Genomic DNA, 24,043 nt, shown 5'->3' with positions numbered 1-24,043 from the left:
TCCATTACTTCGTACTACATGCTAAGGGTGGTGTCGCTGAGCTTCAGGGGCAGGACAACATGAATGCATCTCTTCTTGAGGTGCTAGCTTTCTGCATGCGGGTGGTTGCAACGTGGAGGGTGGTATGGTGGCGTTAGATGCCATCTCTGCAAAATTTCACAATGCCCGTTCCCCTTCCCACTCTCATGCCCGCGTGGCCCTACCTGGACCTGCCCCTTGCCCATGATCTTGTCCACGATCTCGTTGTTGTCCTTGTTCATCTTGCTCTTGTCGTAGCATTTCTCGTAGCAGAGGATCCGCAGCGACTGCGAGCCCTCCAGCTCGATCTCAAACTCCTGCAGAAGTGGGGCAGAGCAAAGAGGGGAGAAGAGGAGAGTGAGTGGGGAAACTGGGAAGGGTGGGGAGACGGGCGTGTTTGCTGTGTCGCTAAGGGAAGGACCATAGCTCAGCAAGAGCCTCTGCTTTACATGCAGGAGGACTCAGGTTTCAATTTCCGACAGAATCTCCAGGTAGGACCGAGAACGTCCCTTCCCTGAAACATTGGAGAGCTGTTGCCAGTAATAATAACAAATAACAATAATAGTAATAATAATTTATTTATTATGCCCCGCCCATCTGACTGGGTCGCCCCAGCCACTCTGGGTGGCTTCCAACAAAACTTAAACATTAAAAGCTTCCTAAAACAGGGCTGCCTTTAGATGCCTATGAAAACTCACATGATTGTTTCTCTCTCCGACATCTGGTGGGAGGGTGCCACTACCAAGAAGGCCCTCTGCCTGGTTCCCCTGTAACTTCACTTCTCGCAGTGAGGAAACCGCCAGAAGGCCCTTGGAGTTGAACCTTAGTTCAATGGGCTGGACATTGGGGGTGGAGACGCTCCTTTGGGTATACAGTCGGGGTGGACAGTATTGGCAGTCAATGGTCTTTGCATACAGAGGGTCCCAGGTTCAATCTCTAGCACCTTCAGGTAGGGCTGGGAATGTCCCTCCTGATCTGAAATCCGAGAGAGCTGCTGCCAATCAGTGTGGACAACACTGACCCGGATGGTCTGACTGAGCGGAACGTAGGCTTGCCATGCGTCTGAAAAATTCCAGACATGTACGGAAATCGGGCGCCTAAAATGGCGTCCGGGGGATTTTTTAAAAATTTTTAAGAGATGTCAGGAATTTATGGGACGTATGGCAACCTAGGTTCCCCCCCCCCCTGGTCTTTTTCTATTTTTTCAGGGTGTTTTTTTTATATAAAAAAAAATCGGGGGAGGCTGCGCCCCACCAGCAGTGGAAGTGACAAGAGGTCACTGTCCTTGGTGCGTAGAGGAGAGGGAGAAGGTGGGGGAGGGAGGCCACATCACCATTTTCAGGTTGGGGGAGGTTCACCAGGTTTTATCACATTATTATTATTATTATTATTATTATTATTATTATTATTATTATTATTATTATTATTATTATTCTCTGTCGGAACTGAGCACAGTGACCATCCAGAGTTACCATCCAGCCATAGCTGCCAAGTCTCCCGTATTCCCCGGGAAACCCCCGTTTTTCCAGCTGTTCCCAGCCGAAAAAACGGATTTTTTTGTTTCCCCCCGGTTTATTCTGGCGCAGCGGCCATTTTGGAACTGGGCGGAGCATGCTCAGAAGCGACTTTTGATGCTGCTTTGCCCAGTTCCAAAATGGCTGCAGCGCGACTTCTGGTGTGGCGGCCATTTTGGAACAGGGCAGAGCAGCATCAAAAGTAGCTTCTGAGCATTCTCTGCCCAGTTCCAAAATGGCGGCAGCGCTACTTCCGGTCCAGTCCCTTATTTCTCAGGCCGGAACTTGGCAGCTATGCATCCAGCCAGTGCCTTTGAGAGTCTCCCTCCTGCAACAGAGCGAGCACAGCCGGATGGAGGGCACAGGGCTGGAACTCCACCTCCTTAAGCATAAAGGAGCATTAAATTTAAAAAATAAAATAAAAATCAAGGCAATTAAAAGGAATGCCTCTTCTCATCTGTGTGTGGCTCAACAATTTTGGTTAAAAAGCTGGCTTCCAATGTTACGATTTAAATCAACCTTTAATCTGGAAGCATGAGGACTAGAATCTTGCTTTGTTTTTAGGGGAAGAGCTGTTGCTCAGTGGCAGAGCTTCGGCTTTGCATGAAGAAAGTTCCGGGTCCAGTGCACAACAGCGTCTTCAAGTAGGGCTGGTATAAGACTCCCTGCCTAAAACCCTGGAGAGCTGCTGCCGGTCCGTTTGGGCAACACTGAACTTGATGGGCCGCTGGATAGAGCAGCTTCTTATGTTCTTATTGAAACCAGCCCATAATTCAGGACGGCGAGGACTAGGCTTGCTCACCTCATTCCACTGGGGCTCGGTCGTGTCCCGGAACACCCGTGTCTTGGCTTTGCTGACAAAATAGCCAAAAGAGTCGACTTCCAGCGTGCAGTAGAGGTCTGGGAATAGAGAGAACAGACGTGTGAGGCAATCTTCCTGCTGCCCTGCACCTCAAGGAGGGGAGACTGGATACTTCTAACTGCGAAGGGCACCACTGAAAACCAATCAGTTAGATTAACTGATGGATCAAAAGCTTTTGACTGCTCGATCAGCCAGCAGGTTAATTAAAAAATAAATAAATGCAGTAATAATAATTCTACAGCGTTGTAACCTAACCCTGTTCTACACAGGGTGGACTTGTTGTTAGTCCTGGATGAATCAAATAATTGTAGAGATGGAAGGAACCACAAGGGTCATCTAGTCCAACCCCCTGCAAGGCAGGAATCTTTTGCCCCACATGGGGCTCAGACCCGCGACCCCGAGATTTACTGTCTCATGCTCTACAGACTAAGATGCTGTTGTGACAAATCCAGCCGTGCTTTTGCCTAAAAGCAAGAGAAGTCTTGCACAGCCTTTTGGTTCCAGAATTACCACGTTTTCTCATACGCAACTGTGGTAAGTTAATGGATTGATGGAGTTAAGACGTGCACGATTAAAAACAGACAAATATTTCTTTAAATGGGCAATTGGTCGGATCTGAAGCAACACTTTCCCAGCTTCTTCAGATGCAGAATATCTATTTAGCAAACAAACACACCCGCAGAGTTGCACTAGAAGCCAAGAGGGTGAAACGAGCCTGGGAAGATCTCAAACAGAAAGCCAAAAAATAAAAATCAGGCCGATAAGGGCTGAAAAGCAAAGCAGGAGGGGGAGGGAAGCCCCAGGCTCCTTGACAACAGGTGGTGGCTCAGTGGACCCTGCAGAAAAGGCCAGGCAGCAAGATGCAGCAGTTGCAATTTCTGGCCCCTTCCTGTGCCAAGCCACTGCTGGCTCAAATCACAGAACGGAGTAGGGGAGAAACAAAAAATGCAGACATCCCCCCACAAAAAAAACCCCAGAGGCAGCACTCACTAGCAGATTGTTTGAAGCCCGTGGCAGAGTGGACGATAACATGTAAGAAGCCGTACATCCCAGGAGATTCATCATCTGCGGAGAAACAAAGAACCAGCCAAAGAGAAAGTTATTAGATTTGTTTGTTTGTTTGTTTTTCCAGTTGCAATCATTATTATTATTATTATTATTATTTGAACAAACTTTGAGCAGAACCGCTCGGGCTGCTAAGATGAAGCGATTGATTAAAGGGCCCAGGGAATGACTAACTAAACTTAGGCAGAAGACCCAGAAGTGTTTTCCTAGTCCACACCAAGGAAAATCGACGCTGCTAAAAGGCAGTTTTGGTAGGGCTGCAACGTTTAATCTGGGCACCTGTTGTGATTCTTTTAACCTTCAGCTGATCTGTGAGGACCAAAAACCTCAGCACACTTTTCACACATACAGCTGCAGAGCAGGCCATCCAGGGCATTGTCACAAATTGTCACCTGTAAAACTGCTTTTGAATTATTGTGCTGGAGGAGACTCTTGAGAGTCCCATGGACTGCAAGAAGATCAAACCTATCCATTCTTAAGGAAATCAGCCCTGAGTGCTCCCTGGAAGGACAGATCGTGAAGCTGAGGCTCCAATACTTTGGCTACCTCATGAGAAGAGAAGACTCCCTGGAAAAGACCCTGATGTTGGGAAAGATGGAGGGCACAAGGAGAAGGGGACGGCAGAGGACGAGATGGTTGGACAGTGTTCTCGAAGCTACGAACATGAGTTTGACCAAACTGCGGGAGGCAGTGGAAGACAGGAGTGCCTGGCGTGCTATGGTCCATGGGGTCACGAAGAGTCGGACACGACTAAACGACTAAACAACAAAACTTCCCCAGATTTCAGCCCTTTGCCATTGACTGCTTTCCCCTTCTGGAAACAGAAAACCACCCGAGGCATAAGATGACCTCCAAATGTGTTGAATTTTGCCATTGGGGTGTGTATACTAACTCAGCCCATGTTAGTGGGCTGGGGGAGTAAAACACTCCCTCTTTTTCCCCTAGAGAAAAGGCCAGAAAAAGGTCACGAAAGTGTGTGGGGGTGTCAATAGGTTTATTTAACCAAGGATGATTTTCTTGGATTTCTTAATGAGGTCAGAAAAAAACACTCCACAAAACTGCTAACGTTAGTTCTCAGCAGTAACAAAAAAATTTCTAGACAGTTTACCATATTTCCATTGACTTTTTTTCCTTTAAAAGATAGCTTTTGCTGCTTGCAATTGCCGCTGAAAATAACCCACCACACAGTGGAAATCTCATTGGGATAAAAAGTGCCCCAAAAACTGTTAGTGTGATTTTCTTTCACATTTTGGATGAAGGTTAATTGAACATTGCATGTTTTGTTTATTCTATAAAAATGAATAAAACAAACTTCATCTTTTTTAAAAAATGCCACTATGCCTCTGCTAAAAATAAAATTAAAAACAAAAACAAAGACAGAAGAACACAGAGAATACAGAGAACACAAGAAGGCAACAGTTTAGCCATGATGTCAGGAATCTCGGAAGCACACTGCGGGGATAAGAGACACAGCCTTATATACATGGCGGCATCTAGTGGTGGGACAGAGATGTAAACCCGTAAACACAGAGATGTGGCCCGTAACCTGAGGCCTGTAGGACATGGCTGGGCATGAGCTGTGTGGCTCTTCTACTTTTGGTGGTGGCAGAATCTTGGCGAGGGGGAAACAGAGGGGAGGACAGGGCAATCGGAGCGTTTCTGCACTTGGCAAAAGTAGGCAAAAGTGTACAGCACTGTTTGATGGCAGCTGGTGCCCACTGGGACTGGTACCGTGTTTCTCATATTATAAGACATGTCTTATATTTATTTTTTCCTCAAAAAAACACACTATGGCTTATTTTCAAGGGATGTCTTATTTTTTTCTTCCTCCTCCTGCCACGGCCAGCATTGCTGCTGTGCCTATCACTATGTCTTATTTTCGGGGTATGGCTTATATTTCTTGAATGCTTAAAAATCCTGCTATGGCTTATTTTATGGGTATGTCTTAAAATATGAGAAACAGGGTAGGGTGGAAGGCAGGGAGCCTGACAGTAGGTGGCGCCAGAGGCAATGGAAGGTGCTGCCAACTAATTCTAGGGCAGACCAAGACTGGTGAGCCAGTGCTCCGCTTGCCCTAATAGACCAGCCACCACTGCTTCCCTCCCCCCCCCAACCCACCCTTGTCACTCCATTCACAGGATAATAATAATAATAATAATAATAATAATAATAATAATAATAATAATAATATTTGTACCACGCCCTCCCCGGCCGGAGCCAGACTCAGGGCGGCTAACATCATAAAACTAACACAGTATACAAAGAACATAAGAACATAAGAACAGGCAATCAATTCATTAAAATACATCTTAAAATTAGCTCAGAGCAAATTAAAGTCTGCACAGATGGTAGTCCACAGTAAAATTGAGAGTGGTTAATATTTTCCAGGGCCAACTGTTACCACTGGTCTTATAAAGGACCTGCGAGTGGGCTAGGAGGCCTTTTTAATGCTTGTTCTTATATAGAAAGAAAAGAATCAGACTGCACCCTGACCAAAGGCCTGGTGGAACAGCTCTGTCTTGCAGGCCCTGCAGAAAGATGTCAAATCCCGCAGGGCCCTGGTCTATTGTGAGGCTGGGGCCACGGCCGAAAAGGCCCTGGCTCTGGTCGAGGCCAGTCTAATCTAATCTAGGATCAGGCAACCTGTGAAATAAATTAGTTACCCTTTCCACGACCTTCAACATGTTGGGTAGGGGAGAGGTAGGGGAAGAGGGGGCGCCACAGCCCTTGGGCTTCTCAGAAATGCTGGCCAATTCCATATGTGGCACCTATATCCATGCTGGCACCTATATCCATATGTGGTGGGGATGTAAACACATCAGGGTGTTCTGGGAGGAAGTGTACAGGGAACTGAAAAAAATGGTGAAATATTCATTTAAGAAAAAACCAGAGATCTTCCTACTAGGAATGTTAGGGGAAGATATCAAGCCACAGGACAGATGTTTGATAAGCTACGCCACAGCAGCAGCAAGATTACTGATCGCAAAAGAATGGAAGTCCCAAAAGGTACCAACTAAGGAGGAATGGCAAATCAAGGTGTTGAACTATTGCAATCTGGCTAAGAAATATGAGGAAGTAAAGGGAATAAAGAAAGAGGATAGTGTGAAAAATTGGAAATTATTTACGGATTATATTAAGTGCCAGGCGGAAAAACCAAACCTATTACAGGATATTTAAACGCTCAAATGAAAACATAGTAAGAGAAAGAGGAAAAAGAGAAGTGTAAGAAATAGGATACAAAAGGAAAAGAAATAGGAAAACAGGAAAGAAAAAACGTATAAGAAAATGTTAAAAGCATAATAAAATAAATGGTATATTGTTAGAAAAGGTGCAGTCGTAGCTAAGAAGAAAAATTGACAAGACAGTTTAGTGAAGGTTGAGAAGAAGGGAAACGGGTTGGGGGGAGGGGGGGAGAGCAAATCGATGTATTCTTAGACATTGTCTAACTAAATGGATACACATGTGTATTTTGTAACTTTTTGGTAATTGTGTTTGTTTGTTTGTTTTTTCTTTTTCCATATATATATATATGTGTGTGTGTGTGTGTGTGTGTGTGTGTGTGTGTGTGTGTATATATATATATATATATATATATATATATATATATATATATATATATGTTTGTTTGTCCGTTTTCCTTTTGTTTTGTTTTTTCTCCGTTTTTAGATCTGTGTGATGAATTGTAAATAACCAATAAAGAATCTTTTTAAAAAAAGAAAAAAAAAGAAATGCTGGCCAATTCCACCTGACAGTTAAGCAGAAGGCATCCAAGTGGTAGTGGGGGCAGTGGGGGGGGGGAGAGAGAGATTTCCTAGGAGAAGGAGGGCAAAGGCATCACTCACCGTCCTTATTGCTGGTGACGGGAATGTTGTGGACGGTGCGTAGCTTGAAGCACGACCCTGTCAGGACCTGCAGCTCCACAGAGCTTAGCACAAAGGTCTGGAGATCTATCGGGCAGGAATAAAAGAGTTCGGTTTAGCACAGAGAAGAACTTGTGGGTTACAGTCCAGTATGAGACCAAACCATAGCTGCCAAGTATCCCGTTTCTGCCGGGAAAACCCCTTTTTTCTTACTGTTTCCCGGCGGTCTCCCATTTAGTGAAAAATCCCGGTATTGTCCCTTAAATCGGCTTCTGCCCGGCGGCCATTTTTCTGGTGCCGCTTTGCCCTTCTATGGGCAGCAGAAAATGGCGGCGCCGGAAGTCGCTTCCGCGCATGACCGGAAGTTGCGTGACATGACTTCCGGTGGCGATTTGCCCTTCTATGGGCATCAGAAAATGGCGGCGCCGGCGCCGGAACTCACTTTTACGTGTTTCCGGTCATGCGCGGAAGCAACTTCCGGCGCTGGCGCCACCATTTTCTGGTGCCCATAGAAGGGCAAAGCGCCACCAGAAGTTGCGTCACGCAACTTCCGGTCATGCGCGCGCTGCCGATCCCGGATCTTTACGTCCCGAACTTGGCAGGTATGGACCAAACACATTGCATTACAAAGGATGTCTGGTTGCTTCTGTCGCAGAAGGTCACCAGGGGGCAGCAGAGAGTTGACACTGGGGAGACCCACCAAGGGCCCCTCTGGGCATCCTTTTTATTGCCCATTGGTGATTATTGGTCCTTGTGATGTCATCTGGTCAGCTACCTGCAAAGCTGCCTGCAAGGTGTAGTGGGTAGAGTGTCGGACTAGGACCTGGGAGTGACCAGGGTTCAAATCCCCACTTGGCCATGATGCTCACTGCCTTTGTCAGCCTGATCTACCTCACAGGGTTGTTGTGAGAATAAATGGGGGCAGGGAACCATGTCTGCCACCTTGAGCTCATTGGAGAAAAAGGCAGAATAAAAATGCAATAAAAAAACATTTGGGGGCAGGCGTTCTGCTTCGGTTCCAATGGCTGTGTGTGCTGCAGCTTCCTGCTGAAATCTTGTTGACATTTCATAGCGCAAACAGCTTATTTCCGGTCATACTTTGGTGGCACTATAAAGTGCAAGAGGGCCTCTCTGGATGGCAAAAACGTGTTCACATTGGGGAAGCATTGCAGAATAAATGAATAAAGTAGAATGACGTATGGACAGCCTAGCATATATCCAGGGCTAATGCACTATTATCTCATCAAAAATGTATTTATACAGTGGTACCTCAACTTACGAATGACTCGACCTACGAATGTTTCGAGTTACGAACAGTGTTCCGTCCACCATTTTGGATGCGGTTTAGATAGGATTTTTTCGATTTACGAATTTTTAGATAGGATTTTTTCGACTTAACGAATTTTTTAAAATCCCCCCCATTGGCTTCGACTTACGATTTTTTCGACTTATGAAGGGCCGTTCGGAACGGATTAAATTCGTAAGTCGAGGTACCACTGTAAAAATATTTATATACCGCTATTTCATAGAAAAATATCAAAGTGCTTTACAATAATAGATAAAAGCGTACAATAAAAACCGTTCAAAGGATTAAAATCAGACATCAATTAACTATTGTGGAAAGATGCATTCTTGGTTTTCAGCATATGTTTGAAAGCTGAAACCAGCCTTCTGCTGTAGAATACAGTGGTACCTCGGTTTACGAACACCTCGGTTTACGAACTTTCGGTTTACGAACTATCCTAACCCGGAAGTTAGTAAACCGAGGTGCCGGAGGTCTACTGAGTGTCCGATGCCTTCGGGGAGGCCAGGCCTTCGCTCCGATGCCTCCTGGAGGCCCGCAGCGAAGGCCCGGCCTCCCCGAAGGCATCGGAGCGAAGGCCAAACCTCCCCAAAGGCATCGGAGCATCGGATACCTTCGGGGAGGCTGGGCTTCGCTCCGATGCCTTTGCAGAGGCCGGGGACCGCTTTTGCGGCTCCCAAGCCTCCGCAAAGGCATCGGAGCGAAGTCCCAGCTCCGATGCCTTCCGGAGGCTGGGGCTTTGCTCCGATATCTTTGCGGAGGCCGGGGACCGCTTTCGCGGCTGCAGCCCAGTCGCGGAAACGCTCCCCAGCCTCCGCGAAGGCATCGGAGCAAAGCGGTTAATCCGTTCTAGGGGGTGTTTTTCCTCGTCTAGAACGGATTAATCAACTTCCCATTACTTTCAATGGGAAAGTTCACTTCGGTTTACGAACACTTCGGTTTATGAACAGACTTCTGGAACCAATTGTGTTCGTAAACCGAGGTTCCACTGTACATGAAATGACCCTTTTGAACTTTATTTTACATGGATGTTTTAGTATTGTGGTTATGGCTTATGGCTAAGCAAATAAATGTACCTTTTTCCCCCTCCCTCAAGCACCAGTCTAGAGGGACTCTTATCATAGAAACTGGTACCTGGAACCCCCATCCAGATGACCCTGCTGTCACCAGATTGGCCAGAGGCCAAAGAAAATGGTAGGGATTTTGGGAAGCCAGTCATGGAAGGAAGGGTCTGGGGCCTCAGGCCCCGAAGCCCCTCACTCCCTTCTTGAACTGGGCAGCCTGGGCACTCCAGGTTGTCCCAAATTGAGGGGGGAGGTGTTACCACAAAAAGAATCTCTTGCCTTTCTTCTGCAGCTTTTGGATGGCCTCCCTCCACTCTGCTCGCTCGTAGTCAGAGGAAAGCAGGAACAGGTAGCTCTGGAAGAAAAGCAGGATGGTGCTCAGCCTGGGTGGCACACATAGAATCATAGAGTTGGAAGAGACCACAAGGGTCATCCAGTCCAACCCCCTGCCAAGCAGGAAACACCATCAAAGCATTCCAGACAGATGGCCGTCAAGCCTCCGCTTAAAGCCCTCCAAAGGAGGAGACTCCACCACACTCATTGGCAGCAAATTCCACTGCCGAACAGCTCTTACTGTCAGGAAGTTCTTCCTAATGTTGAGGTGGAATCTTCTTTCTTGTAGTTTGAATCCATTGCTCCGTGTCCGCTTCTCTGGAGCAGCAGAAAACCACCTTTCTCCCTCCTCTATATGACATCCTTTTATATATTTGAACATGGCTATCATATCACCCCTTAACCTTCTCTTCTCCAGGCTAAACATACCCAGCTCCCTAAGCTGTTCCTCATAAGGCATCATTTCCAGGCCTTTGACCATTTTGGTTGCCCTCCTCTGGACAAGTTCCAGCTTGTCAGTATCCTTCTTGAACTGTGGTGCCCAGAACTGGACACAGTACTCCAGGTGAGGTCAGACACCAGTGGTACTATTACTTCCCTTGATCTAGATGCTATACTCCTATTGATGCAGCCCAGAATTGCATTGGCTTTTTAAGCTGCTTTTTAGCTGCTTTTTTAGGAGCTGCTGCCAGTCAAGGGAAGACCATGTTGGGCTAGGTGGGCAGATAGCCTGGTCTAACTTAAGGCATTTCTTATGTTCTTAAGGGAGGCTCAGTGACAGAGCACCTGCTTTGTTTGCAGAAGGTCCCGGGTCCAATTCCCCTGCTTGGCATTTCCAGGCAGAGCTGGAACCCCAGAGAGCTGCTCCTGGTCAGTGCAGACAATACTGAACGAGGCAGCTTCCCACGTACTTATTCCAATCAGAACCAAGACTGGGATCTTGCTCTGCTGATTTAAGGGAAAGGGCTGTCGCTCAGAGGTGGAGCACCTTCTTTGCACGCAAAAGGTCCAATTAAAATAAAAGATCGGCGACTGTAAAGAGGCTTCTCTGCCCGGGACCCCAGACAGCAGCTGCCAATCAGAGGAGACGCTTGCCTCTCTCTTCCTGCCCACAGCCCCACCCCTACCCAGGCACGACTCGTCTGTCCGTACTTTCCCATTGCGGTTGTGGATCCGGAAGGGGATGGATGGGGAATTGAGCAGGAGCCAGAACTCGTTGTCAAACATCTTCTTCTTTAGCCGTTCCATCGCTCGGCTCTGACCCTTGTTCGCCTTCTGGAAAAGAGGAGAAGGGACAATGTCTGACACACAATTCTCTTCCCTTTGGGACCAGGGGCATCAGTGGGTCACATAAAAGATTCAGGGACAGGAGTCCATAGAGGCAAATTTGCATAAAATATGCACATGCTACGCTAACACCTATGTTTATTCCCAAGCTTTCGCCCTGACTCATAAAATTTGACCTTGTTTCATGTATTAGAACCTTCTGGGTTTCTTTTATTCACATTTATAAACTATTTTTTAATAATGTGTCTTAGTTTTAGATTACGGTTATGTTCTTGCTTTAATGATACATAGTTTGGGGTTTTGTTAGACTACACACCACCTAGAGATTTTACAATATTAAGTAGATTATAATTGCTATTAAATAAATAACTGAACAGATGCAAATTTAGGCTTTCACTCTCAAAACAGGACAAAATCAACTGATTTGCCATCCAAATCACCTTAGAGCAAATTCTTCAAATCATTTACCCCCCTCAAATTAATTTAACTCTCAAAACAGGACAAAATCAACTACCGGTAATTTCCCATCCAAATCACCTCAGAGCAAATTCTTCAAATCATTTACCCCCCTCAAATTAATTTCCCCAAGAGATCCTGCTCCAGATCCCTTCAACTCTCCCTGTTCATCAGTCCCTAAATCATCTCTAGACAGAGAAAACCAAACTTCTTCTCCCAAATTAATATCCCACCCAGTCACTCAGATCTCCCCACAACTCAGTCTCTCACACGGTAGAAACACTCTTTGGGGCACTTAGAAAAAGATCCAGGGGCCTGTACCCTATGGCCTCCTCCTTAGCTATACTGCTGTCTCGGATATAAATTTGGGGAGTCACTGAGGAATCCAATGACTGGAAAGCGATTCTGCCTTCAAAGCCGGCTGGTGGAGTTTCCAAAAGGCATCTTGCCAGCCTGCACTGGAAACAGAATACTGGAGTAGAGGTAGACGGACGTTTCCATATTGTAAGGGGGAGACAGTATAGAGAACCTCCCCCTTGCATCAGAAGTAGCTCCTCCCCAAGCAGTGATGGAAGCGAGGGCTCGGAGGAAACCAGTCAGGAAGTGGAGGGAGAGTGCCGGGGCTCTGGCAGCATGGGAGAGCCCCGGCTACACAGGAGGGAGGAGATAAGAGGGGGAAAGGGGGGGAGAAGGAAAGCATGGAGCGTAGACCCTTTCCTCCGGTTCCGGAATTACGCAGGAGAAAAAGGGGGAGGAGTTTTACTGTCCCGAGACTCTTATGTTGGAGGAAGTCACGCGGAGGAGCAGTGCCGGATTCTGCATCGGAATGAGCAGACATGTTTTCCACACCTGTCTCACTGTAAATAGAGTGCACCAATTAAATACTGTTGAAAGACAAGCATGTGGAGCGTCGTTACTCTGGAGTAGTCGCAACGACCCCTGACACATATGATCCAGCAAGGGTGTTTTTACCCTGCCCCAGAGCATACCTCCTTCTGCACCTCGCTCTTCATAGAGGAGATCTTTATCTTCATGTCCTCCAGGTCGTGGTCAGGCATGGCATGGACGTGTGGGCAGGAGTCCGACTCCTCCAGCGACGGGAACACCAGCTCGGCCAAAGGCATGTACCACTTGCAGTCATATTGCTGGTGTTTCCTGGGAAGGAGACGAAGAGCTCGTTCTGGGCAATCCCAGTTATCCGCAGCGCCGCCCCCCCCATTTGTACTGCAGGCCGAGGAAAAGACCCCTGCCCGAGACCCTGCAGAGCTGCTGCCGGCCAGTGTAGACAGTATGGAACTATACAGGCCAAGTGGAAGGACTGTAGCTCAGTGCTGCAAAGCATCTGCATTGAATGCAGAAGGTCCCAGGTTCAACCCCCAGCAGCATCTCCAGGTAAGGCTCCGACTGTGCCCTGTCTGGAACCCTGCTGCCAGTCAGTGCAGACAATACTAGATGCTACAGTATAAGGCAGCTTCCTATGTTCCTTTTTAAACCAGCCCTCAAGTCGGAGTCATGAGGACTGGAATCTTGGCTTTATTTTTAGGGGAACGTATGAAGCTCTTCACTGGAAGCATTTCCAGCCAGGCGGTCCCAGATTCAATCCCTGGAATCTCCAAGCATGCCTGGAAAAGATTTCCTGCCTGAAACCCTGGAGCGCCGTTGCCAGTCAGTGTAGAGAACAGTAAGCTAGATTGACAAACAGTATCGGGCCGCTTGCGACATTCCCATTTAAAGCACCCTTTTATTCAGAACCATGCGGACTGGGGTATTAACTTTATTTTTAAAGAACAAACATTTGCTCAGTGGCAGAGCACACTGTCTGCATGCAAAAGCTCCCAGGTTCAATCCCTGGAACTGATTCCAGGTTACAAAACTTAGGGATTTTTAAAATATATTAAGCGGTATAGAAATTAAATAATCAATCAATCAATCAATCAATCTGCTACAGACAAAGTGCAAGGGAAGGTCAGGATTCCCACCCTGTGCCCCGTTCTTCCCCACTCATCTAGACCTCCCCCGGGCCTCACCCCACGCCCGTTTTCTTCAGCTTGGCACAGAGAAGGACGTCTGTGAAGAGGAAGACGTGGCGCAGCTTGCGGGAGCCCTCGGCCAACTCCACCAAGAAGCCGTCCTTGACCAGTTGCCGCGTCTGCAGGTGCGACAGCAAAAGAGGAATGCACATGTGTGAGGAGGAGGAGGAGGAGGAGGAGGAGGAGGAGGAGGAGGAGGAGGAAGAAGAAGAAGAAGAAGAAGAAGAAGAAGAAGAAGAAGAAGAAGAAGAAGAAGAAGAGGAGGGGGGGGGAATGGAAGAACATCAGCGGCCAGTGGCCCGTCAAGTTCCCAGCATCCCGTTCTCACAGTGGCCAACCAGATTCCCCCAAGGGAAGCCCACAGGCAGAGCCCGAGTGCAAGAGGAACTGCCCAGTATACTGCCTCCAAAAGTGGAAGCAGCATACAGCCATCATGGCTGTCAATAGCTTTATCCTCATGAATTAGTGTAATGGTCAGGGACTGGCTGGATGAGGAAGAGTGGTGGCAGCTGCCTGCCCAAGAGCTCCCCAAGGAGGGCAAAAGACAATGACTTAGATCAGGCATCCCCAAACTGCGGCCCTCCAGATGTTTTGGCCTACAACTCCCATGATCCCTAGCTGAGAGGACCAGTGGTCAGGGATGATGGGAATTGTAGTCCAAATCACCTGGAGGGCCGAAGTTTGGGGGTGCCTGACTTAGATCCTGGATCCTGAGCAATCAAATGGGGGGGGTCAGGATAAGCAGTGCCTTCCAGGACAGGGTTAGAGGCTGAGAGTCACAGTGTGAGCGCAAACTCAGGCAGAGAGGAGTCAGAGGTTGCCCTTGCTAGCCAGCTCTCCTCTGCTTCTGACACCCCACTCAAGAGTCCTGCTAAGGAATGGGCCAGACAGGCCCGGAGGAGGAGCTCAACCCTTGACTCTGCCTGGGAGTGATCCTCTAGTAATAATAATAATAATAATAATAATAATAATAATTTATTATTTATACCCCGCCCATCTGGCTACTTCCTACAAAATATTAAAATACAACAATCTATTAAACATTTAAAGCTTCCCTAAACAGGGCTGCCTTCAGATATCTTCTAAAAGTCTGGTAGATATTTTTCTCTTTGACATCTGGTGGGAGGGCATTCCACAGGGCAGGTGCCACTACCAAGAAGGCCCTCTGCCTGGTTCCCTGTAACTTGGCTTCTCGCAGCGAGGGAACCGCCAGAAGGCCCTCGGCGCTGGACCTCAGTGAGAGGCTAGAGCAGGCACCCCCAAACTTCGGCCCTCCAGATGTTTTGGACTACAATTTCCATCTTCCCCCGACCACTGGTCCTGTTAGCTAGGGATCATGGGAGTTGTAGGCTAAAACATCTGGAGGGCCGCAGTTTGGGGATGCCTGGGCTAGAGGGAAAGGGCGGGGACAGTGGCCAGTTTGAGCAACCTCTCCATCTGCATTGAGACCAGCCAGAGGAACGCTGCTGCGTTGTTCGTTTCTGTTATGAAAAAGCTAATTGCATTCCGTGCCTCCCTGGCCCTGTGGTCGACCTGGGCTCGCTTGACAGCTCCTTGACAAATTGCTGAAACTCTTGACAGTAATCCTCTTCTAATGCTATCGTGGTTGGTGGGTATCGCTGCCTCCGGGGAGAGAAATACTGAGCAATACCGAGCTAGTATGCTCCCATGGCATATGCCCCCTCCAGCCACCCCCTCTCACTGCTATGCCAGCCTCTCAGTGCTGGAAGTCTCCCTGGCCTCTCTCTTTCACACACACCCCACTTCATCCTGTAAGGGGAAGGGCTTATAGAGAACAGGCCCCCCCTCATCAGAAGCAGCCCATCTCCAAGCAGTCAGGAAAGCGAAGGGGCGGATGAGGAAAGTCAGGAGACGGAAAGGGAGTGCCCAGGCTCTGGCAACATCCAAGAGCCCCTGCTCTACAGGTAGGAAGAGAGGGAGCGGGAGAGAGAGAAGAGGAATAAGGCAGACCGCAGACCCTTCCCCCCGACACCGGAATTGTGGAGGAGGAGAAGAGGGAGGAGATTCACTGTCCCAAGGCACTGTCCCATGTTGGTCCAAATCGCGGAAGGGGGCAGTGCCGGATTCTGATTCGGACTGACAAGACATGCAATCAGCAGCTCACTTCACTGTAAATAATGTGCACTAATAAAAACTTCTGAAAGACAAGCATGCGGAGGGTCGTTACTCAAGAGTACAGTGGAACCTCGGTTTATGAACACCTCGGTTTACAAATTTTCGGTTTACGAACGCCGCAGACCCATCTGGAACGGATTAATTCACTTTCCATTACTTTCAATGGGAAAGTTTGCTTCAGTTTATGAACGCTTCAGTCCGCGGACCGACTGGAACAGATTAATCCACTTTCCATTACTTTCAATGGGAAAGTTCGCTTCAGTTTATGAACGCTTCAGTTTATGAACAGACTTCCGGAACCAATTGTGTTCATAAACCGAGGTACCACTGTAGTCGCAACAACCTTGACACATCCCCTCCCGCTTACCTCTCCTTTGGGGGTGGTGACTGCCGTCCTGCGGGGGTCGATGTCCTCATTGATACTGGAGAGGAAGTTCTGAGAGATACGGAGGGCATCTTGGAGCAGTGGGTAGTCGGGGTGGTCAGAAGGCGTGTGCTTCAGCAGATCCTAGTGCAGAAGGAGAGGAATGGACCTTGAGATTTTACAGGTATGTTATTTCTTCAATATCTTTTTGTTTTGTTTTTAAGGCATTGTGGGACTTTCTAGAAAGTGAGCCATGTTAGTCTTTATGGTGCTACAAGAGTCTTTGAGCTGGTTTTTCTGCTGCTGAGTAACACATCTTAAAATGGCAAGATTCAAAAGTCAGTGGGGAAGACCTGTTTGGCCTCCCAGGACTTGTTTGTTTGTTTGTTTGTTTGTTTGTTTGAAACAAAAGAAGAAAGGTAACTGTAAGAGAGAGGGCTTGCAGAGAGCAGCCCACTCTGCTTACTTCCATCAGATGGGAGAGCAGCAGCAAGTCTGGGAGTTCAAATCAGGAACAGGAAGGGTTAAGACGGGTCCAGGGCTCTGCAGAGTCCTGGTGGCTCAGCTCCAGGTTGGTAGCAGGGAAGCAGGGGAGGAGCTAGCTTCAGCAGGGGCTGGAAAGGAGGGAGGAGAGAGAACGGCACCTCAGGAGCCTGGTTTGGGACCACGGAGGACCCATAGAGCAAGGAGGAGGGGCGTTTGGAGTCTTAAAAGGGGGGTCAGAGCCCACGAGACGCCATTGTGGGCTTCTGCCCCATGCAGAGCAGACATGATTTGAGACATCTCACCACTGTATATAGCATGCACAATAAAACTATGAAAATCCAGAGGATGTGTGGAGTGCTTACTCGGGAGTAGCCAACACCCCATCTGTGACAGTAACTTAAGAGAGGACACCCTTTTAATAGCTTAAAGTAGCCGTTTTTGAACTTCAAAAGGGAACTGCAGTGTAAAACCACTGAGTTACCATTTCTCAATCCTGCCAACCTAGCAGTTCGAAAGCACGTCAAAATGCAAGTAGACAAATAGAAACCGCTACAGCGGGAAGGTAAACGGCGTTTCCATGTGCTGCTCTGGTTTGCCAGAAGCGGCTTTGTCATGCTGGCCACATGACCTGGAAGCTATACGCCAACTCCCTCGGCCAATAATGCGAGATGAGCGCGCAACCCCAGAGTCGGTCACGACTGGACCTAATGGTCAGGGGTCCCTTTACCTTTACCTTACCATTTCTCAAGAGGTTTAATGCTATCACTTGCAGGCAGAATCAGGACAAACGTGTTGCTGGGTTTTTTAAAAAGTCCCTTTTAACTCTACAATTCTGTGACTCCGTTATTACAAGCGTTGATTGTCTGACCAATGCCACAATGTCTGCGCTATTAACAACTGTTTTACAAACTGCCACGGTCGGTTATGTACACTATCAGTGTCCGCACTTCTGCATTTAATTTTGCTCTGACTTCATCTGGAAAGAACCCGGAAAAAAACAGGCTAATGCGGATTAAGCATGTTCTGTAGCCACAGAACCCCAAATATCTGTTGGTGTGGTGGTGGTGGTGAGGATAGAAAATGGGGAGGGAGGGATGGAATGGCATATTCGGTTAAAGGGCATGCCTGGCACCCGGAGCTGGCAAAACGTTGCTCTATACTGCAACATTTTGTTGCGCGTTCCATTTGAACAGGGTCTATTCTGGGGCTACACCTTGAGGTGGTAGCTGATTTTATTTAAAAAACAACAACATTTTTGCGAGGATTAAATATGGCCAGGTTTTGATTATAGCAAAGTGGCAAATGGATTCCTTGGTTTTGTAGGAATTGCTCTCTCACACATGCATACGTGAGACCGGCTGGATTTGGGGGCACTGGCAACAGGTAAAAAAACAAAAGCTATACTTACGTGTAATACAAGAGTGCTCCGGGTCACTCGATTTATAGGCTTGTACAGCAGCGCTATAAGCGAGGAAGAGAGAGACAGGTAAACCGGTGAGTGCCACACAAAATAGCCGCCGTATCCACAATCTGCATCAAAAATGCCTTAGTGGGATATGTAGGGCACTGCCCCACCAACGTCCTCTGCCAGCCCCCAATTGCCCTGCCTTTTTACACTCAACCAGCCCACTGAGTGGCCCTGCCTGTCAACTTCTTCCTCCTCCTCTTCTATCTCAGGGCTGCCTCTTGTAGTACTCAGCTGTGTGGAGGATTCCCCTCAGAGAAAGGCAGCATTCAAATTTATTAAATAAACGAAAAACCTGGTCTAGTCTGTTATGAGACATTGGAAATAGCCCTTCTTTGTGTGCCTCCCAACACAAGAGGTCCAGAGGGCGGCAACACGAGAGCGGGGCCTTTTCTGTGGTGGCTCCCCATTTGCAGAATGCTCTCCCCAGGGAGGCTCGCCTGGCACCTTCATTAGACACCTTCATTAGGCACCAGGCAAAAACGTTCCTCTTCATCCAGGCCTTGGGCTGCTTGGCGTCCTTTTAAATGTGTTGTGGGAGGGGGGGGGGTTATTGGGTTGTCTTTTTATTTATTTATGTATTTTCAGTTTTTTATGCTGTGAACTGCCCTGAGATCTAAAGGTATAGGGTGGTAAACTAATAATAATAATACAAAATAAATAAATAAATAAATAAATAAATAAATAAATAAATAAATAATACAAAATTGCTGCCTGTGGCTTCAATGTTTTGTTATTCCTGCTCCACTTCTCACCTCTGTGGTCCGACTGGTTTGGGATTGCTACAAAACCACATAAAGCACATGCCACCTGTCTACAAACAGAAGGGCCTTTTTGGTAGTGGCGCCTGCCCTGTGGAACGCCCTCCCACTAGATCAGGCATCCCCAAACTGCGGCCCTCCAGATGTTTTGGAACTACAACTCCCATGATCCCTAGCTAACAGGACCAGTGGTCGGGGAAGATGGGAATTGTAGTCCAAAACATCTGGAGGGCCGGAGTTTGGGGGTGCCTGCACTAGATGTCAAGGAAATAAACAACTATCTGACTTTTAAAAGATCTGAAGGCAGCCCTCTTTAAGGAAGTTTTTAAATATTTGATGTATTATTGTGTTTTTAATATCCTGTTGGAAGCTGCCCAGAGTGGCTGTGGAGGCCTGGCCAGATGGGTGGGATATAAGTAACAAATTATTATTATTATTATTCCCACTGGATATTTGCTGAACTACAACTCCCATCATCCCTGACCATTGGTTGTGCTGGTTAAGTGCTGATGGGAGCTGGAATCCAAAACATGTTGTGGAGGTGACCAAGTTAGGGAAAGCTGATAGGCCAAAAGCAAACATGGCGCTGGCAGCCATTTTGCCTCTTCACGTGCCCCTCACAAATAACGGGAGCTGAACTCCACACCCATAACCATCTCTGGCCTAACCTTGCCGTGCCCCGTCACACACGTCAAGGTGTGTCTTTGTGTGTGTGAGAGAGAGATTCATGCTCCCATTTCCCGTGCAAATTAGGTCCCTCCAGTTTCATACGTGAAGAGGGCTGGCTCTGAACAAACATGGCCGCCCTACCACGTTGGGACGTGGGGCTGTAGCCAACGTCCACTGCCCTCAGAGCAGGCCCATTGAAACGAATGGACATGGCTAGCAAAGCCCCATTCATTTCGATGGGTCTACTCCGAGTAACACTTAGCTGGACAAAACCCAGCTAGGGAAGGGGACAGACCCAGAGCAAACATGGCCGCCCAACCACACCTCTGGTTTAAACAGAGGCAAAAGAGGAATGAATGTCAGTGCCACAGAGATGGGGCACAGGGTTAGGGGCCATCCGGCCCTCCAAACGTGGTGGGCCTCCAACTTCCACGGGAGCTCGAGCCCCACAGATGTTTCCCAGCTCTAGGCCCACATCTATGGACTAACCACCCCCAATAAACTATTCGCATTCTCTGGAACCCAGCCCAGTCTACATAGCCTAACAAGGGATGGCCCCGAAGCTTCTATCTTTCCTTTTTCCTTTTCCCAATGGGGAATGGGTGGAATAATGAGTTTTCCCATTATATAACAAAAGGAAGGGAGGTGGGGGGGGTTGGTGCTGTGAAACCCCCCCCCCGCCCCCCGAGATCTTCGGATGAAGGGCGGTATATGAATTTAATAAATAAATAAAATAAATAGCGTCAAAATAGAGATGAAAAGAAAGAAAAACAGGCAGAACCTGAGAAACAAAGGTTGCACACCAGACCACACCAGACCACACAAAAAATAATAATTCTACATTTTTGCAGAGTTCCTGAGGCATCGTCTCTTGCTCTGTGTCACACACCCCTTCTCACGGCAAGTGTGAGCAGGAAGAGGGGAAAATATGATCTTTAATACTATCTGGGTGGGTGTGTGCCCAAGCATTTTAAACTAATGTCAGAGTCTGAAATAAATACAAGCACAGGGAGTTTCCTCACACTTCCACTTGGGTTACGGAAGCGTGGTTGGGGAAGAAAACATTTCGGAAAAATGACACAGATCAAGTGCTTGGAAAACTATTGTTTCATTTCACCTTCTTGAATTCCACATTACATCATCCCCCTTTTTTTTAAGACAATTGCCAAGGACACAGCTTAAAGAGAGCTTCCCCTGAACCCCCAAACTCTCGTGTCTCTTTGGGACGCCTCCTTGAGGATGCGGCCCACAGGATTTTGGTGTCCGGGACAAAATGGCACATGCGGAACTCATAGCAATTAAAACACACACACACACACACATACCCCAAACCCAGTCCGTCCATTAAGCTATAAAACTGACAATTTGCTGCCCTCTAGCGGCGCAGCAAAACCTGCCGCCCGAGTCAAGAATGAAGGCAGGCGGAGGCTGAGCGTTCATCTCCCCGAAATGTTCGTGCGCTTGGCTCCAGTCTGCTTCTAGCCCAGACGTGCATTGTGGATTTCCCCCTTTCCCCGCTCAAAGCCACTTCCCCAAGCTGAAGGGAACAGGCAGGGTCTCGTTCTGAAACGGATGCAAATAGGGAAATTCACCCTCGCCTCGCCCCCTCACAAAGCAGAGCCCCCATTTCCCCCCCTAACCCAACCACCCATGCCAGCGCCAACCCAACAGGGGCATCTCTTGAGGAAGTCCCCACCCCAAAGGGAACGGGTGCAACAAATCCCCATTTCAATGGGACACGTTTGCGTGTAGGAGCGTGACAGAATTTAAATCGCCTTTAGTAACAAGGGGCAGGAGAAACGCCGTTCCTCCACCACCACCACCCCTCCAAATTGACAATTTGATACCCCGAAACCAGTCACTTTGGATAACACCCCTGAAAAGCAAGAAGTAAAAACCCATGTTGAAAAAGAGTCCCGGGAAATGCACAAAATTGGGGTCCAGCACCCCAATAAAGATGGCCACGATGGAAGGTAGTGGCCACCTACACAGCCCCCCTGCTCATCACCATGGTTACAAGGCATGGAAGGGAGGGGGAGCAAACATTTAGGGGGCAGTACCCCACTTCCCTCGGGCAGCGAGTGAACGGGGCAAAGATGAAGCAAATGCGAGGTGGTTTGGGGGAGTCAGTGGGTGGGAGGGAGGGAGAAAAAAAGGGACAGGTGTGTTTCCACCCCCCCGCCCCCCACCTTTTGTTACAGGTTCCGGGGAGAATTCTGCATTCAGAGGTCACAAAGACCGACGTCAATTGAAGTTGCGCCCTAACGGGACCAGGCAGAAACTGGGGGCGAATAGTCACAGAGTAGCAGTGGGAGACCCTCTGAAACCCACCTGCCATGGGGACCCAATATTTCCTTTGATTTTTTTTGGGGGGAAACACCTAGCGACAAAGAAGAGCCCAACCCTAGGATCACTCAGGAACAAAGAAATCACCAAGTTGGCACTCCCAAGCGAAGCGGAAAAAAGAGAAATCTGGGAAAGTGGGGGGGAGGTTTCTGAGGCGCGCTAAGACCCCTCCACACTTCCCCGGCACCGGACCAGTGAGGACAAAGGCTTGTTTGCCGGAGGGGCATTTGTGGAGACAAAGAGAGCAGCGAGAGAGAATCCTTACAAGCCACCCCAAGAGAGGACCCCAGACCCGAGCGAGCGACACTGTCCCAGCCCTGCCCTCCACCTGCTCTTTTAAAAAATGGGGGAGGGGTGGAGATGGATGGAAAGGAGACCCCCACCGTAGGTGCAGTTACAGCAAAAGCGGATGATGAGCAGAATCTCCATGGCACCCTCCTTGCGGCATGGCTATCACCCGGCTCCATCGGTGGTGCTCCGCTGGCTGTCGGTGAAAAGAGCTCCAAAGCCCAGCCGGTAGTTGTAGCGGAGAGAGGAGGAGGGGGGGAAGGGGGCGTGAGGGGCTGTAAGACGCTGCCAGCATTGCAAAGAGGTGGAGACCCCTCCTCTCAACCCCCCTTGCCTCCCGCCTCTCCCCCATAAGAGCACAAAGGGACCCGTATCTCCAATATGCACACACAGCACCAGATCTCATCTCTCCTTTGATGGGCTCAGGGGATGGCGGGGTGGGTTTTTTGGGGGGAGAGTCAGACAAAAGAGCATGCCACATAATTTAAACGCCAGCTCGCACACACCTACAGAAAGATATGCATGCAATAAAATCGATACCTTCCATGGTAACGGAGGTGTGGCTCTCTTTTGAATCCTTTGGGCCCTTGACTTTCAGCTCCTGCCGAGAGGGGGGAAAGAACCGTTAGAGGCCACCTTTAGGGCATCCTGCAAACATCTTACCCAGGAGTAAATCTCGTGGAGTTCAATGGCACTTGCTCCCCTGTAAATGTTGCATCCTCAGGGTTGCAGAGTAGACCCACTGGGATTAATGAGCCTACGTTAGCCGCGTCCATTAATTTCAGTGAGTAGGTTTCGTACCAGAGACAGCCACTATCACCCACCCACCCACCCCCGGTTTCTATAATCTGGTCTATTTTCTTCTTCTAAACTCCCAAGGATTGCACCCTTTGTATGCTGAAATTTTATTTATTTTTTAAACAGAGAACGAGAGTGCCTCTGAGGATGTGCAGAGAGGACCCTGGCCAGCAAGCTGAGGTCGTGCACAGGCACACCGTTCTACTCCCCTGAGTTAAAGGTAAAGGTAAAGGGACCCCTGACCATTAGGTCCAGTCGTGACCAACTCTGGGGTCGTGGCGCTCATCTCGCATTATTGGCCGAGGGAGCCAGCGTACAACTTCCAGGTCATGTGGCCAGCATGACAAAGCCGTTTCTGGCAAACCAGAGCAGCACAAGGAAACGCCGTTTACCTTCCCGCTATAGCGGTTCCTATTTATCTACTTGCATTTTGATGTGCTTTCGAACTGCTAGGGTGGCAGGAGCTGGGACCAAGCAACGGGAGCTCACCCCGTCACAGGGTTTCGAACCGCCGACCTTCTGATCAGCAAGCCCTAGGCTCAGTGGTTTAACCCACAGCGCCACCTGGGTCCCTCCCACTCCCCTGAGTTATATCCAACTAAATTCTATGCAGAGACCCTATGCAGAGAAGAACTGGAATTAGCAGAGTTACGTTAAGTCACATACATTCATATCTCTGAGTAAGACCAAGATCAGATATAAGCCAAAGGATTTGGAGAGAAAGGGTTGATTTAAAAGAGGGGCACAATTTCTGAAGTTTGTTGAGCCCGAGAGAAAGTAATCTCAGTGGTGTTGGGGGTCATTAATAGAGGTCAGAGAGAGAACAAAGAATTGACTGCACACAAGGCCTTCTAGAGACCCCCTGCCTCATTTAAACTCAAAAGACACCTGTTTTAGATGTACTCCACACAGCACATAGCAATTTCTACACACAAAAG

The 24,043-nt window shown here is 48.3% G+C and overlaps 1 protein-coding gene across 3 annotated transcripts in view; it reads right to left on the bottom strand.

Annotated features, from left to right (window-relative positions):
* Nucleotides 1-24,043, bottom strand: part of ABR (ABR activator of RhoGEF and GTPase) — a 121,091-nt gene that overhangs the window by 29,782 nt on the left and 67,266 nt on the right. For all 3 annotated transcript variants that reach the window (XM_035138839.2, XM_060268375.1, XM_035138840.2), the window contains 11 exons: nt 22,848-22,908; nt 18,187-18,239; nt 16,296-16,436; nt 13,790-13,911; nt 12,752-12,917; nt 11,172-11,294; nt 9,966-10,041; nt 7,302-7,406; nt 3,385-3,459; nt 2,335-2,432; nt 204-335 (listed from right to left, as the gene is read on the bottom strand). In XM_035138839.2, the coding sequence (XP_034994730.2) occupies nt 204-335; nt 2,335-2,432; nt 3,385-3,459; nt 7,302-7,406; nt 9,966-10,041; nt 11,172-11,294; nt 12,752-12,917; nt 13,790-13,911; nt 16,296-16,436; nt 18,187-18,239; nt 22,848-22,908 (1,152 nt within the window). The remainder of the gene's footprint in view (nt 1-203; nt 336-2,334; nt 2,433-3,384; nt 3,460-7,301; nt 7,407-9,965; nt 10,042-11,171; nt 11,295-12,751; nt 12,918-13,789; nt 13,912-16,295; nt 16,437-18,186; nt 18,240-22,847; nt 22,909-24,043) is intronic.

Source organism: Zootoca vivipara, chromosome 15 (genome assembly GCF_963506605.1).
Source record: "Zootoca vivipara chromosome 15, rZooViv1.1, whole genome shotgun sequence".
Taxonomy (NCBI): Eukaryota; Metazoa; Chordata; class Lepidosauria; order Squamata; family Lacertidae; genus Zootoca; species Zootoca vivipara.
The sequence above is the reverse complement of the archived record's forward strand: the minus strand, read 5'-3'. Positions and strand labels throughout refer to the sequence as shown.